At 42.4% G+C, this 26,120-nt stretch overlaps 1 protein-coding gene across 2 annotated transcripts in view; it reads left to right on the top strand.

Annotated features, from left to right (window-relative positions):
• PRKCD (protein kinase C delta) overlaps positions 1 to 26,120 on the top strand; it is a 114,062-nt gene that overhangs the window by 74,667 nt on the left and 13,275 nt on the right. For both annotated transcript variants that reach the window (XM_068112996.2, XM_078776185.1), the window contains one exon: positions 19,316 to 19,489. In XM_068112996.2, the coding sequence (XP_067969097.2) occupies positions 19,316 to 19,489 (174 nt within the window). The remainder of the gene's footprint in view (positions 1 to 19,315; positions 19,490 to 26,120) is intronic.

Below are 26,120 nucleotides of genomic sequence, written 5' to 3'. Positions count from 1 at the left end.
ACATGGGCAATGGCGGCTAAACAAGCCGGAGTGAGGACGCCCACTCCCCGCACCGCGGCCGCGCCGCCGCCTGCTGTTGTTGTAGTTGTTGTTGTAGTTGTTGTTGTAGTTCCATGAGATGATGGGAGGATGCGGAGATGAGGTTGTGGGGAGGTATTGGGAGGTCCTAAACTCACTACTGGTGCCATACAATCACATTCTGGTGCAACGAAGAGTCAGAATTAATGGAAACGAGTCCTTAACTGACATAGACTAAGAATAACTAGCAAGATGTCCTATAGTTGTCTACGTGAGATGCGGTGAACCTGGGCACGACATTTAATGGGGGAAAAAGGGGAAGGTCGGTTCTACAGAGTGTTGTTTACAGACAATGGGACTAGGGAATGGGGGATTGGGGATAGTTGGGGAGTATTGGGGAAATAGGGGAATATTTACAAGCGGATATGGATGGAGGCCAAATCCCATATCCGCAACAATATATATGTATGTATATATATGTATGTATATATATGTATGTATATATATGTATGTATATATATGTATGTATATATATGTATGTATATATATGTATGTATATATATGTATGTATATATATGTATGTATATATATGTATGTATGTATATGTATGTATGTATATATATGTATGTATATATATGTATGTATATATATGTATGTATGTATATATATGTATGTATGTATATATATGTATGTATGTATATATATGTATGTATGTATATATATGTATGTATGTATATGTATGTATGTATATATATGTATGTATATGTATGTATGTATATATATGTATGTATGTATATGTATGTATGTATATGTATGTATGTATATGTATGTATGTGTATGTATGTATATATATATATATATATATATATATATATATATATGTATATATATATATATATAACTGTGAGAAATAGTAGAAACTCCACAGTACGAGCAGGGCGTCTCATTTGCATTGAATAAATAATCGGGAGGTTAAATCAGACGCGGACGTAGCTTCAGGACGTCGATCTTTAATTTCCGACAAGCTTTCGACCAACAAAGGTCTTCTTCTGAGTCGGCCCCAAGTTCAACGGAAGACTACAGATTGGCTATATATATATACAGACTTGGCATTTAATATGGAATTTTTTTTCCCTTGACTTGGGTTTACTTTCTGAACTCAGTATATCAATCTGGTGAGTTTCTTTTACCCTTCGGTGATGTCTTTGTTGAAAGAACCATGCCACTGATTGTATTTCGCAGCAAGAAGTCAATAACAGGATTATATCACAGGTGGCGTGACAAAATGTAAGGACAGGTACATTTGACGATTGGCTTCACAATCGGGTATATAAGGGTTGTTGCGTTCTGTTTTAGTGGAAAACAACTGCTGCACTTCTACAAAAGTTATTGCCGCTTCCTCTGGAGATGGTCCGTCAACTTGACAATGCTGTTTGTCATGGAGTGGTGGCTTTACGAAATTCTGGCATGAAACAGCATGCTATTGCTCGGCAGTATGGCACCACTCAAGGTCAGGTGTCAAAGATCCTGAAACGAAATTCTCAGAGGGGTGTCCCTACTCCAATACCGAGACCAGGACGTCCACGCAGAACCACAAGGAGAGATGATCGTCAGCTGCACCGGTTAGTCTGCAATGGCCATACCAAGTCAGCTAATCTGCTTAGGGCTGAGTGGCAGCAACTGACAAATGTGCCTGTATCCAGAAGGCTAGTCAACCAACGATTGGTTCAAGCAGGCTATCGTGCCAGGCGTCCCCTAAGAAAGCCACGCCTGACCAGACAACACAGCCAGCGCCGATTGCAGTGGGCCAGAGAGCACCGTCAATGGCAGCCAGGACACTGGAATCACGTGACCTTCAGTGACGAGTCTAGATTTCTGGTCTATCGTCAAGATGGCCGCGTCCGAGTGCGTAGACAAGTGCATGAAGCCCACAACGAAGACTGTATAGTGCCAAGAGACCAAGCTGGAGGTGGTGGGGTGACCGTTTGGGCTGCTTTTCATGCAGGGGGCAAAACTGACCTGGTTGTTCTGAATGGAAACCTGAAACAGTTCAAGTACAGGGTCATTCTGGAAGAAACATTGCTTCCATTTGCTCGTGCAGCCTTTCGAGGAAACTTTGTCTTCCAAGATGACAATGCACGGCCTCATCGTGCTCGCATGATCCAACACTTTCTTGCTGACCGTGGTGTAGAGCATATTGAGTGGCCTGCCATGTCCCCGGATATGAATCCGATAGAGAACTTTTGGGCAGAATTAACGCTTCAAATCGACAACTTGGACCAGCAGCCGACCTCTGTGCGTGAATTGCAGCAGACTATTGTCACTGCATGGCAAGCGATTCCTGTCCAAACCTTGGCAAATCTCGTGAACAGCATGCCTCGACGTGTACGTGCTCTCGTGAATGCTCGTGGGGGTTACACAAAGTACTGAACTGTAATTTTACTGTCCGTAATCCCAGTCATAATTTAGCTTTTGTTTTTGTTGAATTTTTTTTTGGCTAATGTGCAAAATAAAGAGATACTTCTGGAAAACGTACAGAAGTTTAACACAGTACTGTCCGTGAATTGAGTTCGATATCAGTTTACATCACTTTCAAGGATCAATTTATTTGCTTAAAAATGTCAAATGTGGTTTTTGTTTCTTTTAAACGTCACATTAACAAAATCTAGAATAATTTCTACATAATTACAATGAACTTTTGGTTCTAAGTCATCTTGAAAAGTAAGTTCATCACCCCCACAAAAAAAATATTCCCTATTAAATGCCAAGTCTGTGTATGTATATATATATATTTATATATATATATATATATATATATATATATATATATATATATATATATATATATATATATATATATATATATATATGTGTATGTATATATATATGTATATATATATATATATATATATATATATATATATATATATATATATATATATATGTGTATGTATATATATATATATATATATATATATATATGTATATATGTGTATGTATATATATATATATATATATATATATATGTATATATGTGTATGTATATATATATATATATATGTATATATGTGTATGTATATATATATATGTGTATGTATATATATATATGTGTATGTATATATATATATATATATATATATATGTATATATGTGTATGTATATATATATATATATATGTATATATGTGTATGTATATATATATATATATATATATATATATGTATATATGTGTATGTATATATATATATATATATATATATATATGTATATATATATATGTATATATATATATATATACTGAACAGCAAAAGAAACGTCAGTCAGAATCAATATTTTGGAGTCTTTATTTTCAAGTCATGATCAACACGAATTGAGATTTAGGATCATCATGAAACATTACAGGTATGGTCACCACAGTTCAAACAATAATGTGAAATGTTCTGAATAAGAAAAAGACAAGACCAGGTGAGAACAAGGGAGGTCAAAATCAGTATCTTGTGTGACCCCCGTGAGCGTTGATGACAGCTATACATCGTTTGTACATGGAGTGGATTAATCGGTTGATGAAGGCATTTGTCATTTGGGCCCACACTCTGAGAAACGCCTGACTGAGTTGAGCTGCAGTTGTCGGCCTTGGTCGAACGTCATTCAGTCTTCTTTGAACCTCGTCCCACAAGTGCTCTATCGGGTTTAAATCGGGACTGAGCGCAGGCCAGTGCATGGTTTGGATGCCATTCTGTTGCGGGAAGTCCCTTGTTGCTCTGGCAGTGTGGGCACGGGCGTTGTCCTGCTGGAAGACATGATTTCCGTGACGTCCAAAATGTGGCACAACGTGAGGTCTTTTTTTTTTTTTTTTTCTTTTTTTTTGTATACTGAATCGAGGCTCGTGAAAGAGCTTTTTTTTTTTTTTTCTTTTTTTTTTTGTATACAAGATCGAGGCTCGTGAAAGAGCGAACATTAATCACACAGAAAGACAAACAGACACACAAAACAAATAACATCGGGAGCGGTAGACAAGATGGGGAGAGAGGGGGAAGGACACAAACACAACATTTGAGAGCAGGGACCGAGAGACATGGAGACATCGAGAGAACTGTGGGAGGGAGAGGGCTTTGGGGGGGAGGCATGGGAAGGGGGGGAGGGGTGGGAGAGGTATAAAACATATGGACACTGCCAAGACTTCCAGGAAAGAAGTTGGAATTTCAAACAAGGTGGATCTGGGGTGAATTAGTGGGGGTAGAAAAGATCAAGGTTTTGGATGGGGGAAGATAAGAGATGGTGGTGAACAGCTGTTTTGAAGACCTGGAGGGAGGAGTGTGATTGAAGTGAGTGTGGGAGTTTGTTCCAGAGGCGGGAGAAAAGAGGAATGAAAGAGTGAAGGTGAGCAGAGAGCCGAGATTTCGGCAGTTTAACCATCAGAGGGTGGCTGGCAGATCTTGTGCGACCTGTAGGAATATTTGGGGGACAGAGCACAGAGAGAGCTGGGGGAGCAAGGCCGGAGAGGAGTCGGTAGAAGACAGAAAGACCACCTACCTGCCTGCGGTGAGTGAGTGAAAGGCCCTCGGAGATAGCTTCATCGCGGGAGATTCCAATGATTCTGAAAGCTTTGGATTCAACAGCGTGAAGCCGAGCCAGGTGTGAGGCAGGAGCACCAGCCCATAGGGGAGAACAGTATTCCATTGAGCTGCGGATGAAAGCCTTGTATGTGGTGAGGAGCTCAGGTGTGCCTAGGAAGGACTTCGCACGACGGAGGATGCCCAGTCGGCGACTGGCTTTGGAGGCCAGCTTGGAAATGTGGTTTTCCCAAGAAAGATCATGGCAGATGGTGAGACCCAAAAGCTTGAGCGACAGAACTTCTTGGAGAGGATTGTTGAGAAAGTAGATGGGAGGGTTGTCCAGTCGATCTTTTCGGAGAGACATAGTAAGAGTGTGAGATTTGTCAGGATTGAAAGACATGTTCCACATGTTTGACCAGTCTGTGATTTTGTCCAGGTCTTCAGAGAGTGAGGAGGCTGCAGACTGCCGATCTGAGGGAAGAGGAATGGAGCGGCAGAGAGTGGAGTCATCAGCAAAGAGATACAGAGGATTTTCCAGAGAGTCGGAGAGATCATTGATAAAGACCAGAAAAAGCACAGGGCCCAGCACACTGCCTTGGGGAACTCCAGCCTGAACGGGAAGGGGAGATGAGAGAAATCCATTCAGGGCCACACGTTGACTACGACCAGAGAGGAAGTCCGCAAGCCATGCATGGAGATTTCCATGGATACCATAGGAGGAGAGTTTGGTGAGCAGAGCTGGGTGCCAGACCGTATTGAAGGCACATGATATGTCAAGGGAGACAGCTCTGATTTCCTGTTTGGCATTGAGGACCTCCATCCATTGTTGAGACAGCAGAAGCAGCATGTCCAGAGTAGAGTGACCTGGTCTGAAACCAAATTGATGATCAGAGATCAAGCCATTGGAGAAGAGGAAAGATTTCATATCCGAAGCAATGATGGATTCCATGACTTTGCTGATAATTGGGAGCAGGCTGATTGGTCTGTAGTTGCAAGGATCTGTTTTTGCACCTTTTTTGTGTAAAGCGGTAATGTTTGCTGATTTCCAGGATGCTGGCAGATGACCTTGAGCAAAGGATAGGGTGAAAAGAACAGAGAGAGGGTGAGATAGAGCGGCAGAGCAGGATTTTAGGACCCGTGGGCTGATGCCATCTGGTCCAGTTGCAGAATCAGAGTCGAGGTTTGACAAAAACTCCTCCACCTTGTCAGGAGAGAAGGTCACAGAGTCCAGGAGCAGTTTGGTTCGACTGGGAAAGGTGGGAACAGAGAGAGATGGGTTTGGGACTAAGGATTTTGAGGCAAACACAGAGTTGAGGCATTCGGCTTTGTCACGTGCGATGTCAACTGTGTGGCCATTTGAGGTAAGGGAGGGGATGGAGGGGGAACAAACACCAGAAACGGATTTGACCAGACGCCACCAGGATTTGGAGGAAGGAGACAGGTTTGAGAGTTCATTCTTGAGTGAGGAGAGATAGTGCTTCCTGGCACTCCTGAGGGTAGACACACACTTGTTCCGCGCTTGGTGGAAGGAACTGAGATTTCCTTCAGTTGGATTAGCCTTCCAAGAGGCAAAGGCAAGTTGTTTCAGGGCAACTGCCTCACCACAAGATTCAGTGTACCATGGACGGGAGGAAGGGTAAGACAACTGAAGGCGAGATGGGATAAATCTGTGCATGAGAGAGATCAGTTTGCTTTGGAAGAATTCCCAGGAAGAATTGATGTCAGAGGCAGTGGAGATGGGAGACCAATCCAGACGATTGATGGCTGCTTGAAGACCGTCCCAGTCGGCCTGAGTGAAATGCCAGACTCGTCGACGCTGAGGAGGCTCTCTGAGAATGGCCAGAGAGATGTCCACTTTGACAAGCACATGATCAGAAGAACCGATTGGAGCAGAAGAAGAGCAGCAGACATTAGCAGGGAAGTTTGTCATAACCAAGTCTGGAAGAGAAGATACTCCATTGGCTGAGATCCGGGTCGGGAAATTGACAGATTGTGTCAATCCCAGTGAGTCACAGAAGTCGTTTGCTGAGGTGCCATGACTGGTGAGAGAGGAACCCACACCCAACCAGGTGGCATGATGACAATTGAAGTCACCACATATGAGGAAGAGAGAGTTGGGATGAGTGGATAGAAGTTGGTCCATGTTGTCAGACAGTGAAATGTAGATGGAGTCATCACTGTTTGGGGGACGGTACAGAACACATATGAACAAAAGGTGGGAGCGGAGAGGAAGACGTAGCCAGAGGTACTCCTGGGGGTGAGGAGGAGAGAGGGCAGTGCAAGGAGAGTGAGGAAGAGAGTTTTTGATAAAGATAGCCACCCCACCACCAGGCCGAGGCTCAGGTCTATCATACCGGAGGAGGGAGTAACCAGGAAGAGATATTAAGGAATCAGAGACATCTTGAAGGAGGAAAGTCTCTGTTAAGCAGGTCAAGTCTGGATTGTCAGAAGCAACCTGTATGGAGAGATCAGTCAGGTTAGAGCGAAGGCCCCGGATGTTTGAGGTCCATACCGTTAATGAAGAGAGAGGGGGAGCATCGGGTACAGGACAGGGGAGGGGAGGAGTAGGGTAAGATGAAGGATGAGAGGGGGAGGTAGGGAGAGCAGTTGTTAGTGTGTCAGCGATTGCAGAAGAGTTCCAAGAAAGGGAAGGATGAGGAGGATGAAAGGTTTGAAGGTGAAGGGATGAGGCACAGAGAGGGGTTGTTTGAGGGGGGGCAGAGGAAAGAAGAAGGTTGGGGGGGGGGTGGAGGTATGAGATAGAAGGGAGACGAAGTGGGGAGGAGGCAGCTTTGAGGAGGAGGGGGGAGGAGGGAGAATTGGAGAGGAATGGTATGGGGGGAGATTTGAATGGGAGGGGTTGGGGGGGAGTTTTGAAGGGGAGGAGTGAGGGGGGAGTTTAGGAGGGGAAGGGCAAGGGGGGAGTTCAGGAGTGGAAGGGCAAGGGGGGAGTTCAGGAGTGGAGGGGTAGTGGGGGGAGTTTAAGAGTGGCGGGGCAAGGGGGGAGTTTAGGAGTGTAGGTGCAAGGGGAGGGATTTGGATGGGAGGGGCAAGAGGGGAGGTTAGAAAGTGGATGATTAATGAAAGACGAACATTGAAAACAAATTGGGTTTGTTGTGATTTTCAAGTTAGCAATCCGGTTCAGAATGATGGAGGAGGGATGGAATGAATGTGAATTTAGACCATGTAGTGAGGGAGACGTATAAGATATTGAATTTCTTTTTTTTGAGGTGGAATGAGTTGGAGAGGAAATTGAGAAAAGCCTTTTAAATAGGAAGAAAAACAGCGTGTTGTAAAATACCACTGAGTAAAACACTGAAGGGGAAAGGTTATACATATTTAAGTAATATTTAAACAGAACCGTGAACAATCTTATGTGCACAAAAATACCAACGGGGGGAGAGCCGAGAGGGACCACCACAAGTCACGTGAAGGGCAAACGGTGGATGGCAAGGAGTTAATGGGGGCGGGGCGAACAGCACACCTGGACAGAAAATACAGGATGAGTCAACAGTACACGTGGAGAAAGGAAAATAAATGTTTTTGGTTTTTTTGTTTGTTTGTTTGGTTTTTGGGGGTGGGGGGGGGGGGGGGGGAGGTGGGGATTTAGAACGTTAGACAGAGTATTATGTTCGGGGTAGAAGGGAAAAAAACTAAGAGCCAAGCAAAACACGATTAAGATAACAAACACCGACGGGGGTACAACTACAAGGCCGCACACGAGGAGCAGAACACGATTAAATAATTACAAGTTACAGGAAATTCAAACCAAAAGTAACTATAATCAAAACAATAACGCATGGACGATAAAATAACGAGTTGAAATTTGACAATCTATCTGGGGAAATGGGGGAGAAACACGTGGTCGAAGCTAACATTTACTTCACAAACAAATCAACCAGACAAACAAAATATATAAAAAGAGGGAGCGGAAGACGATGGGGAGAGAAGGGGGAAGCACACAAACACAACATTTGAGAGCAGGGAGATGTGTGGAAGGGAGAGGGCTTGGGGGGAGGAGGTGGGGGAAGGGGGGGGGGGGGTGGGAGAAGTATAAAACACAAGGACACCAAGGACTTCCAGGACAGAAGTTGGTATTTCAAAAAAGAAAAATGGATTTGGGGTGAAATTAGCGGGGGTAGAAAAGATCAAGGTTTTGGATGGGGGAAGATAAGAGATGGTGGTGAACAACTGTTTTAAAGACCTGGAGGGTGGAGTGGGATTGAAGAGAGTGAGCGAGTTTGTTCCAGAGGCGGGAGAAAAGAGGAATGAAGGAGTGAAGGTGAGCAGAGAGTCTTGATTTTGGCAGTTTAACCATAAGAGGGTTGCAGGCAGATCTTTTGCGACCTGTAGGGATATTTGGGGGACAGAGCCCAGAGAGAGCTGGGGGAGCAAGGCCGGAGGGTAGTCGGTAGAAGACGGAAAGACCACAAACCTGCCTGCGGTGAGTAAGTGAAAGGCCCTCGGAGATAGCGTCATCGCGGGAGATTCCAATGATTCTGAACGCTTTGGTTTCAACAGCGTGAAGACGAGCTAGGTGTGAGGCAGGAGCACCAGCCCAGAGGGGAGAGCAGTATTCCATTGAGCTGCGGATGAAAGCCTTGTATGTGGTGAGGAGCCCAGGTGTGCTAAGGAAGGACTTCGCACGACGGAGGATGCCCAGTCGGTGACTGGCTTTGGAGGCCAGATTTGAAATGTGGTTTTCCCAGGAAAGATCATGGCAGATAGTGAGACCCAAAAGCTTGAGTGACAGAACTTCTTGGAGAGGATTATTCAGAAAGTGGATGGGAGGGTTGTCCACTCGGTCTTTTCGGAGAGACATCGTAAGAGTGTGAGATTTGTCAGGATTGAAAGACATATTGATTGAAAGACACGTCAGGAAACACAGGTCTGAGGACTTGATCGATGTAGCGAGCAGCTGTGACACCATTGCTTCTTCTTGGACCAATATTCTGGAACACCACAGGACCGACTCTGTGATTGAGAGCAATAGCATCCCATACCATGATGTTTGGACCACCCCACGAGTCTCTTTCCATCACACAGTCATCTGAGTAGCATTCCCCACGTCTACGTCAAACTCTCACTCTGCCATCTGCCGTGGAAACAGTATCCGCTTTCATCTGAGAAAAGAACGGTTCCCCGCTGCTGGTAACGCCAATTTTGATGCTGTGTGGCCCACTGTAGTCGGTCACGGCAGTGTCGAGCTGTAAGAATGGGGCCACGATACGGCCTGTGACAACGGACATCCCTGTTCTTCAAACGTCTACGGACTGTATCACCACTAATGTGTCTCTGGTGGGTTCCAACTGTTTGTCTTGCAGTTTCTGTAGCCCTGGTAAAGCGATCTTGGATGTGATGACACACAATCTGTCGATCCTGTCGTGGTGTTGTTACCCTCGGTCTGCCACTGCGTGGGCGGTCATCGGTGCTGTTAGTGGCCTGGTATCGTTCCTGTAACCTGTAGATGGTTCTCACGTTGACATGGAAAGCATTGGCAACCATTCGTGCAGTCTGTCCAGCATGCAATCTTCCAATAGCCTGGTCTCTCTGAATCCTCGTAAGTCTGGGCAAGGCACTGGCATCGAAACACAAATGATGAACACACGTTTTGGGGTGCCTTTATAGGGAAAGTCACAAGGAGACGCACGTGCATTTTCATTTACATGGGAATCATGCACGACTTTGTACCATGGTCGTTTTTCTGCCTGCGTTTTGGTGACCTGTTTTTATCCATGTGTGCACCACTGTCGGTAGTTACGATTAAATTTAGATACAGACTAATGTAAATAACGAGATATCTAAACTAAATGCATTGATATTTCTGTGGGAAATGTTCAGGAATTCTTTTTATGAAGTGACGTTTCTATTGCTGTTCAGTATATATAATTATTTATTTATTTATATTTATATATATATACAGACTTGGCATTTAATATGGAATATTTTTTTTGTGGGGGTGAACTTTATTTTCAAGATGTCTTGGAACCAAAAGTTCATTGCAATTATGTTGAAATTATTCTAGATTTTGTTAATGTGACCTTTAAAAGAAACAAAAACCACATTTGACATTTCGAAACAAATAAATTGATCCTTGAAAGTGATGTCAACTGATATCGAACTCAATTCATGGACAGTACTGTGTTAAACTTCTGTACGTTTTCCAGAATTATCTCTTTATTTTGCACATTAGCCAAAAATTTTTTTAACAAAAACAAAAGTGAAATTACGACTGGGATTAAGGACAGTAAAATTACAGTTCAGTACTTCGTGTAACCCCCACGAGCATTCAGGAGAGCACGTACACGTTGAGGCATGCTGTTCACGAGATTTGCCAAGGTTTGGACAGGAATCGCTTGCCATGCAGTGACAATAGCCTGCTGCAATTCACGCACAGAGGTCGGCTGCTGGTCCAAGTGGTCGATTTGACGTGTTAATTCTGCCCACAAGTTCTCTATCGGATTCGTATCCGGGGACATGGCAGGCCACTCCATATGCTCTACACCATGGTCAGCAAGAAAGTGTTGGATCATGCGAGCACGATGAGGCCGTACATTGTCATCTTGGAAGACAAAGTTTCCTCAAAAGGCTGCACGAGCAAATGGAAGCAATGTTTCTTCCAGAATGGCCCTGTACTTGAACTGGTTCAGGTTTCCATTCAGAACAACCAGGTCAGTTTTGCCCCCTGCATGAAAAGCAGCCCAAACGGTCACCCCACCACCTCCAGCTTGGACTCTTCGCACAATACAATCTTTGTTGTAGGCTTCATGCACTTGTCTGCGCACTCGGACGTGGCCATCTTGACGATAGACCAGAAATCTAGACTCGTCACTGAAGATCACGTGATTCCAGTGTCCTGGCTGCCATTGACGGTGCTCTCTGGCCCACTGCAATCGGCGCTGGCGGTGTTGTCTGGTCAGGCGTGGCTTTCTCAGGGGACGCCTGGCATGATAGCCTGCTTGAACCAGTCGTTGGTTGACGAGCCTTCTGGATACAGGCACATTTGTCAGTTGCTGCCACTCAGCCCTAAGCTGATTAGCTGACTTGGTACGGCCATTGCGGACTACCCGGTGCAGCTGGCGATCATCCCTCCTTGTGGTTCTGCGGGGACGTCCTGGCCTCGGTATTGCAGTAGGGACACCCTCTGAGCATTTCGTTTCAGGATATTTGACACCTGACCTTGAGTGATGCCATACTGCCGAGCAATAGCACGCTGTTTCATACCGTAATTTAGTAAAGCCACCACTCCATGACAAACAGCATTGTCGAGTTGACGGACCATCTCCAGAGGAAGCGGCAATAACTTTTGGAGACGTGCAGCAGTTGTTTTCCACTAATACAGAACGCAACAACCCTTGTATACGCAACTGTGAAGCCAATCATCAAATGCACCTGTCCGTACATTTTGCCACGCCACCTGTGATATAATCCTGTTGTTGACTTCTTGCTGCGACAGACAATCAGTGACATGGTTCTTTTAACAAATAAATCACCAAAGTGTAAAAGAAACTCACCAGATTGACCTACTGAGTTAAGAAAGTAAACCCAAGTCAAGAAAAAAAATATATTCCATATTAAATGCCAAGTCTGCATATATATATATATATATATATATATATAATATATATATATATACATACATACATACATACATACATACATACATACATATATAATAGTCACGTGAAAAAGTAAGTACACCCCATGTAAAGTTTTGACTTTTTCAAACATATTTCAACATACAGCTATTTGTTCTTCATTTCAACAATATTGATAGATAAAGGTGATATAATATAACAAATATCATGAAACATTTACATTTTGTAGTCCATTGTATAATTTAAATAAACATAAATGCAAATTTCGCATGTGGAAAAAGTAAGTACACCCCTACATTTATCACTACTTCAAATACCTAAAATTAGAATCAGGTGCAAATGATGAGAACATCGTTTGAGAGGATCTTGGAGGAACCTGTCTTATTTAAACCTCAGACATTTAGTTTGGTTTGCTCTTTGTTGTTGAAGTGTGTGGCGTCACCATGCCTAGATCAAAAGAGCTCTCTCATGCATGCAGAAAGAAGGTTATAGATGCCTACGAGTCTGGGAAGGGATTTTAAAAGATCGCCAAACAATTTGAAATCAATCATTCGACTGTCCGGAAGATCATCTACAAGTGGAGAAGATTCCAAACAACTGCCAACTTGTTCAGGCCAGGCCGCCCCAGCAAATTCAGCCCGAGAGCAGAACGCAAGATGCTGAAAGAAGTCTCTAAGAACCCCAGAATGTCATCATGGGACCTACAGGTAGCTCTTGCCACTGTTGATGTCAAAGTTCACGAGTCTACCATTAGAAAGAGGCTGCACAAATTTGATCTACATGGGAGGTGTGCCAGCAGGAAACGCTTGCTGTCCAGAAAGAACATCAGGGCAAGACTAAAGTTTGCCAATGAACACCTAGGGCCGAGGCAAAGACCAGCACTTCTGGAACAATGTGCTCTGGACAGATGAGTCAAAGGTAGAGCTATTTGGCCACAGTACCAGAAGACATGTTTGGAAAAAACCAAAGACAGCATTTGACCACAAGAACCTGATACCAACTGTAAAGCATGGTGGTGGAAATATTATGGTTTGGGGCAGCTTTGCTGCATCAGGGCCTGGGCAGCTCGCCATCATAGAATCCACAATGAATTCTTCATTGTACCAGAGGGTGCTTAAGGATAATGTGAGGCCATCTGTCGGAAAGTTGAAGCTCAACCGAAGGTGGACCTTGCAACATGACAATGACCCTAAACATACCAGTAAATCCACCAAGGAATGGCTGAAAAGAAAGAAATGGAGGGTTCTGGGATGGCCAAGTCAAAGCCCGGATCTAAATCCCATTGAGATGTTGTGGGGGGATTTGAAACGAGCTGTGCATGCAAGAAACCCCTCAAACATCGCACAGCTGAAATAATTCTGCATGGAGGAGTGGGCAAAAATTTCTCCCAGTCGATGTCAGAGACTGGTAGACAGTTATAAGAAACGCCTGCTTGAGGTTGTTTCTGCCAAAGGGGGCAATACCACCTATTAGAGCCAAGGGTGTACTTACTTTTTCCACATGCGAAATTTGCATTTATGTTTATTTAAATTATACAATGGACTACAAAATGTAAATGTTTCATGATATTTGTTATATTATATCACCTTTATCTGTCAATATTGTTGAAATGAAGATCAAATAGCTGTATGTTGAAATGTGTTGAAAAAGTCAAAACTTTACATAGGGTGTGCTTACTTTTTCCCGTGACTGTGTGTGTGTATATATATACACAAAGAATTAAGTTAAGCACCCCTACACAACGAATTAAGGTAAGCACCCCCTAATATATATTCTTTGTGTATATGTATACATTGGCATATATTCTAAGGTATGTGAGATCAAATAATGATTGGTATGACATTAGCAATTATCCATTGATGAAATGCAGATGAGTGGACTCATCTGTGACGCCCATCGCTCATGCAGCACGTGTTATCATCCACGTGGTCGTGATTTTCTGTAAATGCACTATCATCACGGGTTATTGCAAGTCACGCCTGAGCTCGTGTGGGGGTTACATGGTCATTTTCTCGTAATGGTGGCTCGTAGACGGTTGTCGGACGGAGAACGATGGCGGATAATAGGCATGATCGAGTCCGGAATGTCCAGAAAAGCTGTAGCTCGAACGTTTGGTTCCCACCATTCGGTGATCAGTCGGTTGGTGCAGAAACACCAGGAAACGGATGCGGTGAAGGACCGCCCAAGGTCTGGAAGACCTCGCGTGACAACAGTCCGCCAAGATAGAGCGCTTTTGAGACTGGTGCGACGATATCCCTTCGCCTCGAGCCATTTCCTGAAGGACAACTGGCTGCCCAACAGAAGGCTATGTCACCGTACCGTGAGGAACCGCCTGAAATCGGCCGGTTTAAGGTCAAGACGAGTGATCAAGCGTCCAAGGCTACTCGAACGACATCAGAGGGAGCGTTTGGCATGGTGCCTAGCGCGACGTGGATGGAACATCCGGTCTTGGAGGCGAGTTCATTGGTCGGATGAAAGCCGGTTCTTGCTGTACGTGACAGATGGGCGTGTTCGGGTGTGGCGCCACAAAAACACCGCGTATGCACCTAAAAACATTCAACCAACGGTACCCTTTGGTGGTGGCTCGATTATGGGCTGGGGATGCTTCTCCCATGACTGTAAGTTGGACCTGATAACTGTGCGAGGTAACCTCAACGGAGAGCGATATGCCGTGGAAATCCTGAATACCACCGTAATCCCGCACTTCGATGACCACACCCTCGCCAGCAGACCCATCTTCATGGATGACAACGCCAGGCCTCACCGTGCGAGACGCGTCCGAGCCTTGCTGGAGCAAGGTGCTGTGACAACCATCCCCTGGCCTGCGTACAGTCCTGACCTGAACCCCCTCGAGCACGTTTGGGACATGTTGGGACGACAAATTGCGAAGATGGTCCCTCCAATAGCCAATCTGGATGAATTGGAACGTGCATTACATCGGGAATGGAACAACCTGCCACAGCAACGCATACGACGGCTTACAGGGTCTATGAGACGTAGGGTTGAGTCAGTGATCCGATCACGTGGGTCCTACACACGTTATTGACGCAAAGATCGCTAGAGGTCTTCTCAGAACAATGACTGTACGTTAGAAAACATAAACGTCATCCACACTGTCCGTGATGGACCTATAGCTCCATACTTAAATTGAGGTGCAAATATGCCTAAAATTCCCAAAAAATTTCACCTTTAATTATTCAGAATAAAATATTGAAAACGGCATGATTGTTATGTTTTTATGTGACCATAATATCACTTCTCCAGAAAATATAGCAATATCATGGGTATATTACACTGTTTTGACGACAACAAACTTGTAATGTGCGAGGTTGTAAAAAAACGGGGGGGGTGCTTAACTTAATTCTTTGTGTATATATATATATATTTATATATATATATATATATATATATATATATATATATATATATATATATATATATATATAGATAGATAGATATATATATATATATATATTTATTTATATATATATATATTTATATATATATATATTTATTTATTTATTTATTTATTTATATATATATATATATATATATATATATATATATATATATATATATATATATATATATATATATATATATATATATATATATATATGTGTGCAGTGTCTGTGTTGTTGTGTTGTCTTGTCACTGAACTACTCCCTCAAACTTTTGTGAAAAGCTACCAAACTTCTGTTATGCACATATCGCTCCCGTCGGTATGTTCGAAGGGTATATTTTTTGAAAAATTTTCCAATTTTTTTAGTTTTTATTTTTTGAATTTTTTCGGGAACATTTTTTTTTTCCAGCTTAAGTTTTCAACTTCAATTGTTTATAAAATGTGATATCACGTATATTACAAATACATTTGTGCAAAATAATTGCTTGAATTATGATTGGTTTAAACCATGACAAAACGGTAACTCGGGTACAGTCATTTATCTTTTTATCTACACATCTGGGCAGTGTCTGTGTTGTCACTTAACGACTCCCTCAAACTTTTGTTTCCGTGGTTGTGAAGTGTTTTTGATAAGGTTGTGGTGGTTTTGAATCACGTGGTGGTGAGGTATTTTGAATTATGTGGTGGTGAGGTGTTTTGAATTACGTGGTGGTGAGGTTTTTATAATTACGTGGTGGTGAGGTGTTTTGAATTAGTTGGTGATGAGGTGTTTTGAATTATGTGGTGGTGAGGTGTTTTGAATTACTTGGTGGTGAGGTGTTTTTAAATGATGTGGTGGTGAGGTGTTTTTAATACGTGTTTTATGGCTGTGGGGTGTTTTTAATTTCGTGGTGGTGAGGTGTTTTTATTAGGTGTTTTATGGCTGTGAGGTGTTTTCAATTTCGTGGTGGTGAGGTGTTTTTAATTTTGTGGTGGTGAAGGTGTTTTTATTACGTGATTTATGGCTGTGAGGTGTTTTAAATTACTTGGTGGTGAAGTGTAATCGTCCCAAACTTCCAGTCTGCCCCTACCCCTCCCCTATGTATGTGCTGAGGGGTTCTTTCTTGAAAAAAAAACATTCAACCTAAATCTTCTACCTAAATTGCCTATAAAATGTAATATCACAAACACAACAAATACATTTGTGCAAAATAATTGTTTGTATTATGATTGGTGTAAATCATGACAACACAGCAACTCAGGTACAGTCATTAGCCTCAGCTAAAATGTGCCCGTTCCTCAGTAACGATGCGCTCGCCTCACCAAGCTAGTATATATATATATATATATATATATATATATATATATATATATATATATATATATATATATATATATATATATATATATATATATATATATATATATATATATATATATATATATATATATATCTGGTCAGTCTGTCTTGTCTTGTCCTGTGTTGTCACTGATCTACTCCGGCAAACTTTTGTGAAACCGTACCAAACTTCTGGTATGCACATATCTCTCCCGTCGATATGTCCCTAAGGGTATTTTTTTGAAAAAATTTCCAATTTTTATTGTTTTTTTATTTTTTGGAATTTGTTTCGCGAATTTTTTTTTCCAACTTCAATTGTTTATAAAAGGTAATATCACGTATATTACAAATACATTTGTGCAAATTAATTGTTTGAATTATGATTGGTGTAAAGTGTAAACCATGACAAAACGGCAACTCGGGTACAGTCATTTATCTATACTAGTACTATTAAACATATTATACATACTAGGGCGTGCCCGCACGTACGTGCTTGCCCGTACGTGCGTGCAAAAAAACATGCGTGCAAACAACAACAACAAAAAAAAACTTTGAAACCACGTGGCAGTAACGACCACAGAACCCCCCCCCTCTATTTACATGAAATGGTTTGGTCCATTCGCAAAGCCAAAGCGAACGGCTTGCGAGTACGGTGACCATACCTTGGGAACCACTTGTCCGATTAATTTCAAACCTTGAAAAGGCACATCCTCGGGTCCCCAGCAATATACCTGGCAAGTTTCAAGTATATCGGACCGGTAGTTGTCGAGAAACAGCGGTCGCATACAGACAGACACACACACACACACACACACACACACACACACACACACACAGAGATTGCTGGAATTATATAGAGATATCTACACATCTCGGCAGTGTGTGTCTGTGTTGTCACTTAACGACTCCCTCAAACTTTTGTGTCCGTGGGTGTGAAGTGTTTTTAATAACGTGGTGGTGGCTATGAATCACGTGGTGGTGAGGTATTTTGAATTATGTGGTGGTGAGGTGTTTTTATTACGTGTTTTATGGCTGTGAGGTGTTTTAAATTACTTGGGGGTGAGGTGTTTTGAATAACGTGGTGGTGAGGTGTTTTAAAATACTTGGTTGTGAGGTGTTTTAAATTATGTGGTGGTGAGGTGTTTTAGATTATGTGGTGGTGAGGTGTTTTAAATTATGTGGTGGTGAGATGTAATCGTCCCAAACTTCCAGTCTGCACCTGCCCCTCCCCTATGGATGTGCTGAGGGGTTCTTTTTTGAATTTTTTTTTTTTCAACTTAAATCTTCAACCTAAATTGCTTTTAAAATTGTAATATCACAAACACTACAAATAAATTTGTGCAAAATAATTGTTTGTATTATGATTGGTGTAAATCATGACAACACAACAACTCAGGTACAGTCATTATCCTCAGCTAAAATAAGCTCGTTCCTCAGTAACGACGCTCTGCTCGCTGCGCTCGCCTTGCCAAGCTAATACGTATATATATATATATATATATTTATACACCATCTAAAACACAATGTCGGTTTGTGTGTTTGTAATGATGTTACAAACCCCTTCATAAGGATAATTTGTCGGCTTTTAAAGGCCAATATTTTAACATGAATGTGTGTTCACTATGGTCTGTCTTTGAGGATAAGCCAAACTCGAAAAACATTTTCCATAAAAGAGTAATTATGTCTCTTCTATTGGAATTTTAGACGGTGGCTTGCAAACCGAGCCTCAAGGGCGGTGTACAGAATGGTTTTTTTAAAATACAAGGTGCAAGGAGGTGAAATTCACTGCATGTTATTGGCAACACGTGCAGAGTGAAGCGAGTGTTCATTTCCATTTATATGGTGTCTTTATCAATAAAAAAAAGACATAAGCAATACCTGACACCTGGAGGTGACACCGAGGATTCAGACTTTGGCATGCTCATGAGGCTGTACCGTTGCATAAACTATTCCAGCACGTCATTTTTGACGGGCTTTTATACTATGGTAACATAACCCCCCTGACTGCTCCTTAGGGAGCGGGTGCTTCTAGTATGTATACATGTATTCGGTATCCATTGCATTCCCTGAACAAATTACAAATTCCTGCCCCAACTACTGCTGAGAAGGCAAAGGCAAACCACCCAGTATAACTCTTGCAATAAACTGCTTAGGCAGCACCGACACTCTGTAACAGCACCGACACTTTTCTCTGCCTCTCTTTTATCCCTTACCCTTCACATTTTCTAAAAAAACCTTGGCAGGAACTCATTCGAATCAATTTGGTATTTTAACACAATTTGATATTCGGTATAATGAGCAAAGCATTACTTGCACTCACTATTGTGAGTGATGACTCGCTCATCACTCACAATAGCGCATCAGAATCGGAAAATTCAATGCTTTTGACAACTTTTCTCTTTTGGCATTTTGGCTATGCCAGGTCCTGTTGGCTGAACTTACGGGCAAGCAACAGTATTTTGCTGTGAAGGCGCTGAAGAAGGACGTGGTGCTGATGGACGATGATGTCGAATGTACTATGATAGAGAAGAGGGTGCTTGCCTTGGCTTGGGAGCATCCATTCCTCACTCATCTCTACAGCACATTCCAGAGCCCAGTACGGTGTGCCTTTGCAGAGCCAGAAAAAAGAGGCTCACTTTTATTTAAAATGTATTTGTTTATTTATTTTAATTCCCTTCCTTCTCTCCTTGCTGATTTCCATTGCTTCTTGCCACCTTCCTCATATTCTTTGCCTTCTTCATTGCACTCCATATTGCCAATGTTATCCACAATTTACTTTTATCCTCCAATGTTGCATATATATCTATATAATAAAGCAGGACTGTCTATCAGTCTGTCTGTCTGTCCCCGAACTACTCCCTTAGCTTTGGGACCAGCCCCACCAAAGTTTCTCTACAGCTTTTAGGGTCCCTGAACATGTCATACATCAGGTGGTAGTTTTCATAAAATTTGTCAAAACATTTTTTTTGAGTTTTTGAGTATGTACATCTGAGCACCCGAGTATGCACTATGTACGTCAAGAACACTCAGCGCCGGAATCCGCCCCATCCTCCTCCCGGCCTGATTAGGGATAAACTCCTCATCCTGCTTCTTTTTCTTTAATGCCTGAAAGAATGGCTTTTAAAACAGGCATCATTCTGTTTAAATGGACATGATATTTTCAAATAAATCGATTATTAGCTTTCCAACCAATAAAATCGATTATTAGCTTTCCAACTAATGAAATCGATTATTAGCTTTCCAACAGAGACCACCTTTAGAGGCCATTTTTCCCCGCAGGGCGGGGGTTGGCCTTTTTCGGGCACCGTGGTCCCCTCTGTGGAGGTCCTTGAGTGGCCCAGCTAGAGCCCTGATTTGAACCCAATCGAACATCTCTGGAGAGACCTCTGGAGATTAGCTTTCCAACAGTACCATTTTTATTATTCTACGGCAGCAGGAACCTTTTAGAATAAAGCCGGCGGACGGATGGACACTCTTTTGTAATGATTACAAAGGAAAAAGATGTTTGGCAGTGATATATATATATATAGTGCATTCAGAAAGTATTCAGGCCACTTCACTTTTTAAAAACATTTTGTTATGTTGCAGCCTTATGCTGAAATCGTTTAAATTCATTTTTTCCCTCATCAATCTACACTCAATACCCCATAATGACAAAGAGAAAACAGGATTTTAATAAGTTTTGCAAATTTATTAATAAGAAAAAACTGAAATATCACATTGACATAAGTATTCAGACCCTTTGCTATGACACTTGAAATTTAGCTCAGGTGCCTCCCATTTCTCTTGATCATATTTGAGATGTGTCTACACCTTGATTGGAGACCACCTGTGGTAAATTCAATTAATTGGACATGATTTGTAAAGGCACACACCTGTCTATATGCAGTCAGGTGAAAAAGTAAGTACACCCCATGTAAAGTTTTGACTTATTCAACATATTTCAACATACAGCTATTTGATCTTCATTTCAACAATATTGATAGATAAAGGTGATATAATATAACAAATATCATGAAACATTTACATTTTGTAGTCCATTGTATCATTTAAATAAACATAAATGCAAATTTCACATGTGGAAAAGGTAAGTACACCCCTTGCTCTAATAGGTCGGATTGCCCCCTTTGGCAGAAAAAACCTCAAGTCGGCGTTTCTTATAACTGTCTACCACTCTACCAGTCTCTGACATCGACTGGGAGAAATTTTTGCACACTTCTCCATGCAGAATTCTTTCAGCTGTGCGATGTTTGAGGGGTTTCTTGCATGCACAGCTCGTTTCAAATCCCCCCACAACATCTTGATGGGATTTAGATCCAGGCTTTGACTTGGCCATTCCAGAACCCTCCATTTCTTTCTTTTCAGCCATTCCTTGGTGGATTTACTGGTATGTTTAGGGTCATTGTCATGTTGCAAGGTCCACCTTCGGTTGAGCTTCAACTTTCCGACAGATGGCCTCACATTATCCTCAAGCACCCTCTGGTACAATGAAGAATTCATGGTGGATTCTATGATGGTGAGCTGCCCAGGCCCTGATGCAGCAAAGCTGCCCCAAACCATAATATTTCCACCACCATGCTTTACAGTTGGTATCAGGTTCTTGTGGTCAAATGCTGTCTTTGGTTTTCGCCAAACATGTCTTCTGGTACTGTGGCCAAATAGCTCTACCTTTGACTCATCTGTCCAGTGCACATTGTTCCAGAAGTGCTGGTCTTTGCCTAGGTGTTCATTGGCAAACTTTAGTCTTGCCCTGATGTTCTTTCTGGACAGCAAAGGTTTCCTCCTGGCACACCTCCCTTGTAGAACAAATTTGTGCAGCCCCTTTCTAATGGTAGACTCATGCACTTTGACATCAACAGTGGCAAGAGCTACCTGTAGGTCCCGTGATGACATTCTGGGGTTCTTCGAGACTTCTTTCAGCATCTTTCAGCCTGGCCTGAACAAGTTGGCAGTTGTTTGGAATGTTCTCCACTTGTAGATGATATTCCGGACAGTCGAATGATTGATTTCAAATTGTTTGGAGATCTTTTTAAATCCCTTCCCAGACTCGTAGGCATCTATAACCTTCTTTCTGAAGGCCTCACAGAGCTCTTTTGATCTAGGCATGGTGACGCCGCACACTTCAACAACAAAGAGCAAACCAAACTAAATGTCTGAGGTTTAAATAAGACAGGTTCCTCCAAGATCCTCTGTAACGATGTTCTAATCATTTGCACCTGAGCTGGTGCCCCTGATTCTAATTTTAGGTATTTGAAGTAGTGATAAATGTAGGGGTGAACTTACTTTTTCCACATGCAACATTTGCATTTATGTTTATTTAAATTATACAATGGACTACAAAATGTAAATGCTTCATGATATTTGTTATATTATATCACCTTTATCTATCAATATTGTTGAAATGAAGATCAAACAGCTGTATGTTGAAATATGTTGAAAAAGTCTAAACTTTACATGGGGTGTACTTACTTTTTCACGTGACTGTAAGGTCTCACTGCTGACAATGCATATCAGAGCAAAAACCAAGCCATGACGTCTAAGGAACTGGCTGCAGAGCTCAGAGACAGGATTGTGTCGAGGCACAGATTTGGGGAAGCCTACAAAAAAATCTGCTGCATTGAAGGTCCCCAAGAGCACAGTGGCCTCCATAATTCTTAAATGGAAGAAGTTTGGAACAACCAGGACTCTTCCTAGAGCTGGCCGCCCGGCCAAACTGAGCAATCGGGGGAGAAGGGCCTTGGTAAGAGGTGACCAAGAACCCGATGGTCACTCTGGCTGAGCTCCAGAGATCCTGTGTAGAGATGGGAGAAACTTCCAGAAGGACAACCATCACTGCAACACTCCACCGATCTGGGCTTTATGGCAGAGTGGCCAGACGGAAGCCTCTCCTCAGTGAAAGACACATGAAAGCCTGCTTGGAGTTTGCAAAAAAGCACCTGAAGGACTCAGACTGTGAGAAACAAGATTCTGTGGTCTGATGAAACCAAGATTTAACTGTTTGGCCTCAATTCTAAGTGTCATGTCTGGAGGAAACTAGGCACCGCTCATCACCTCCCCAATACCATCCCAACGGTGAAGCATGGTGGTGGAAGCATCATGTTGTGGGGGTGTTTTCAGCAGCAGGGACTGGGGGACTGGTCAGGGATGAGGGTACAATGAACGGAGCTAAGTACAGAGATATCCTTAATGAAAACCTGAAACAGTGTGCTCAGGACCTCAGACTGGGCCAAAGGTTCACCTTCCAACAGGACAATGACCCTAAGCCCATAGCCAAGACAACGCAGGAGTGGCTTAGGGACAACTCTGTGAAGGACCTTGAGTGGCCCAGCCAGAGCCCTGACTTGAACCCAATCAAACATCTCTGGAGAGACCTGAAAATGGCTGTCTACCAAACGGTCCCCATCCAACCTGACAGAGCTTGAGAGGATGTGCAGAGAAGAATGGCAGAAAATCCCAAAATCCAGGTGTGCAAAGCTTGTCGCGTCATACCCAAGAAGACTCGAGGCTGTAATCGCTGCCAAAGGTGCTTCAACTTAGTACTGAGTTAAGGGTCTGAATACTTATGTCAATGTGATATTTCAGTTTTTTATTTTTAATAAATTTGCAAAACTTTCTAAAATCCTGTTTTCTCTTTGTCGTTATGGGGGTATTGAGTGTAGATTGATGAGGGAAGAAATGAATTTAAACGATTTCAGCATAAGGCTGCAACATAACAAAATGTGAAAAAAGTGAAGGGGTCTGAATACTTTCTGAATGCACTGAAAATATTGCTTATGCCCAATAACTTCACTGTAGCATTTATTAGAGGGCGTGTGTATATTTTTTGACATCCCCCATAGGGGGCTGGTGCATATTGGAGGGGACAGGGCATTTATTGGAAGAAATACTATATATATATATATATGTGTATATACTGTATATATATTTATCTGTCTATATATACATATCCAGGTGTTACAGGCCTTTGAGGCCTGTTTTGTAGGCCCGTGGTGTCTTCCTCTCTCACACAGTTTTATTTCAAATCAAATTCGATATATCATTTCATTTTTCACCGTCGCTAACATAGTTTTAGACTCGGTTGAAAAAAAACGGGAAGAAAATCCGATGAAAGTTGCCCTTTATAGTACGAAATGAATTCTCAAAGGCCTGTAACTTCAAGTCCTGTAACTTCAAGTAAGGCGTCAGGAACGAAGGGCATCCGGCCATAAAAAAACATTGCCTCAAACAGGGAACCATGAGCTCATGGGGCCCACAAGGCCAACCCCCGCTCTAGCGGGGAAAATGGCCTTAAAACGATCATTCATTCATTCATTCATATACATACATATTAAGCCTGGTGTCGGCTTAGCGGTTAGGGTGCTGGCTTGGGATCCTGAGTTTGAATCCCGGTCGATCGTTGAATTAACACCAGGATTAACACCAATTAACAGCAAATTCGTGGAACACGGCCTTTGATGGAACACGGCCACAAATAGGGGAAAAAACGCGATTTCGTGGAACATGTTGGCGAATAAAAAAAACCCGCAAATTTGCGAGACTTTTCCGTGAATAGAGAAACAGGTCGGATTTTATCACCTGCGAATACGTGGAACCCGCGAATAGCGGGGGTCCTACTGTATATTATACTGAACTAGCAAAAGTACCCAGCAGTTATGGGGCAGTGCAGGGTCGCTTTGTGATGGGAATATTAAGAGAGGAGAGGGAGCGAAGGTAGAGAGAGAGAAAGAGAAAGAGAAAGAGAAAGAGAAAGTAATCAAAGGGGTGGGTAAGTGGAGTGTGGGGGAGGGAAAGAGGGGATGCAAATTGGCATGCAACGGATTTGTTTTCAGTATGAACATGTCTGAGCTATAGGACAGAGGAGGGGTTAAGGGCTCTGAAGGCCAGGTGTGTTTGAGGTCAATACTCAATGTGAGGTGGTAGAGCATTGCAAAGCCATATTTAAATCATTAAATGTCCGTTTGCCCTTCTGTCTGAAAACACTATTTTTCAAAAGTTGTGGATGAATTTTGATGAAAGTTGCTACATATAATCAACATAGAGAGTGGACCATCTGATAAAACATTTTGACAAATTATATAAAATTTGGATGTCCGTCTGTCCGTCAACAGCATTTTTTAATCATTCAATTTTGATGAAGTTTTGTATACATAGTCAACATCTTATTTTTAGCTCACCTGGAACGAAGTTCAGGGGAGCTTATGCGATGGCGCGTCGTCAGTCAGTCAGTCCGTAAACACTTGAAACTTCTCCTAAACCACTGATAGGATTGCGACCAAATTTGGCACAATGATATTTGTTGTGTTTTGACTAAAGTTTGTTCACGGCATTAAAAATATCGGGGTCAAAGTGGATCCAGGTTTAATCACCAAAACAGGAATTTGCTTTTTCCTCTGAAACTACACACACTATTTCGATGAAACTTGACCACAACCTTCATCAACCGTGTTGTACCGAAGTTTGTTCACGACACAAAGAAAATCAAAGTCTAAGGGGGTCTACGGGGGGGTCAAAGTGGATCCAGGTTCGGCCCCCCTAAAATAGGTATTTGCTTTCTTCTCAGAAACTACACACACAATTTCGAAGAAACTTCACCACAACCTTAATCACCCATGATGTACCAATGTTTGTTCAAGGCATTAGAAAAATTGGGGTCTTCGGAGGTATATGGGGTTGAGGGAGGGGGCTGGCATTGCCCCCCCCCCAAAATAGGTATTTTTTTCGTTGTTTGTTTAAAGTTCTTATGATTATGTTAGTATGATTCTACATGCTGCCCTGTCTTCTAGCAACCATTAAAATTTGTTTAAAATACCCTTAGCCGGTGTAGTATAGTGTTCTACCAAGTGAGCGCCAGGGGTATTGCCCCTATGTTTATTTGATGCATGCAGGTTGGACAATTTGCAATAAATTATAATACAACTAAAAGACACGACATCAATTCTCAAAAAACGATTATGCACATTAAACTGAAATATGGATTTGCTTGCCGCAGTCTCTTTAGAATATGACTTGGTTGGTTATCAGTTTCTTTAGCTCCCAGGCTCTCAACATCCGGTGCATTACAACATGACATGCCCACGTAATTGATGCACATTTCCGAATACCCCAATCCTGCTTCCCTCCATCCACATGCCTTTGGCGGCCAGTTTTACATGCACATGTGACAACATCGATAGGTTTCTGGGGGGCAGCAGGTTGGTCTGGGCCGATCAGAATTGGTGTTTGATCAT

The sequence above is a fragment of the Myxine glutinosa genome, chromosome 4 (assembly GCF_964187855.1).
Source record: "Myxine glutinosa chromosome 4, kmMyxGlut1.1, whole genome shotgun sequence".
NCBI lineage: Eukaryota > Metazoa > Chordata > Myxini > Myxiniformes > Myxinidae > Myxine > Myxine glutinosa.
Note: the sequence above shows the minus strand (reverse complement) of the source record. Positions and strands in the feature narration are given on the sequence as shown.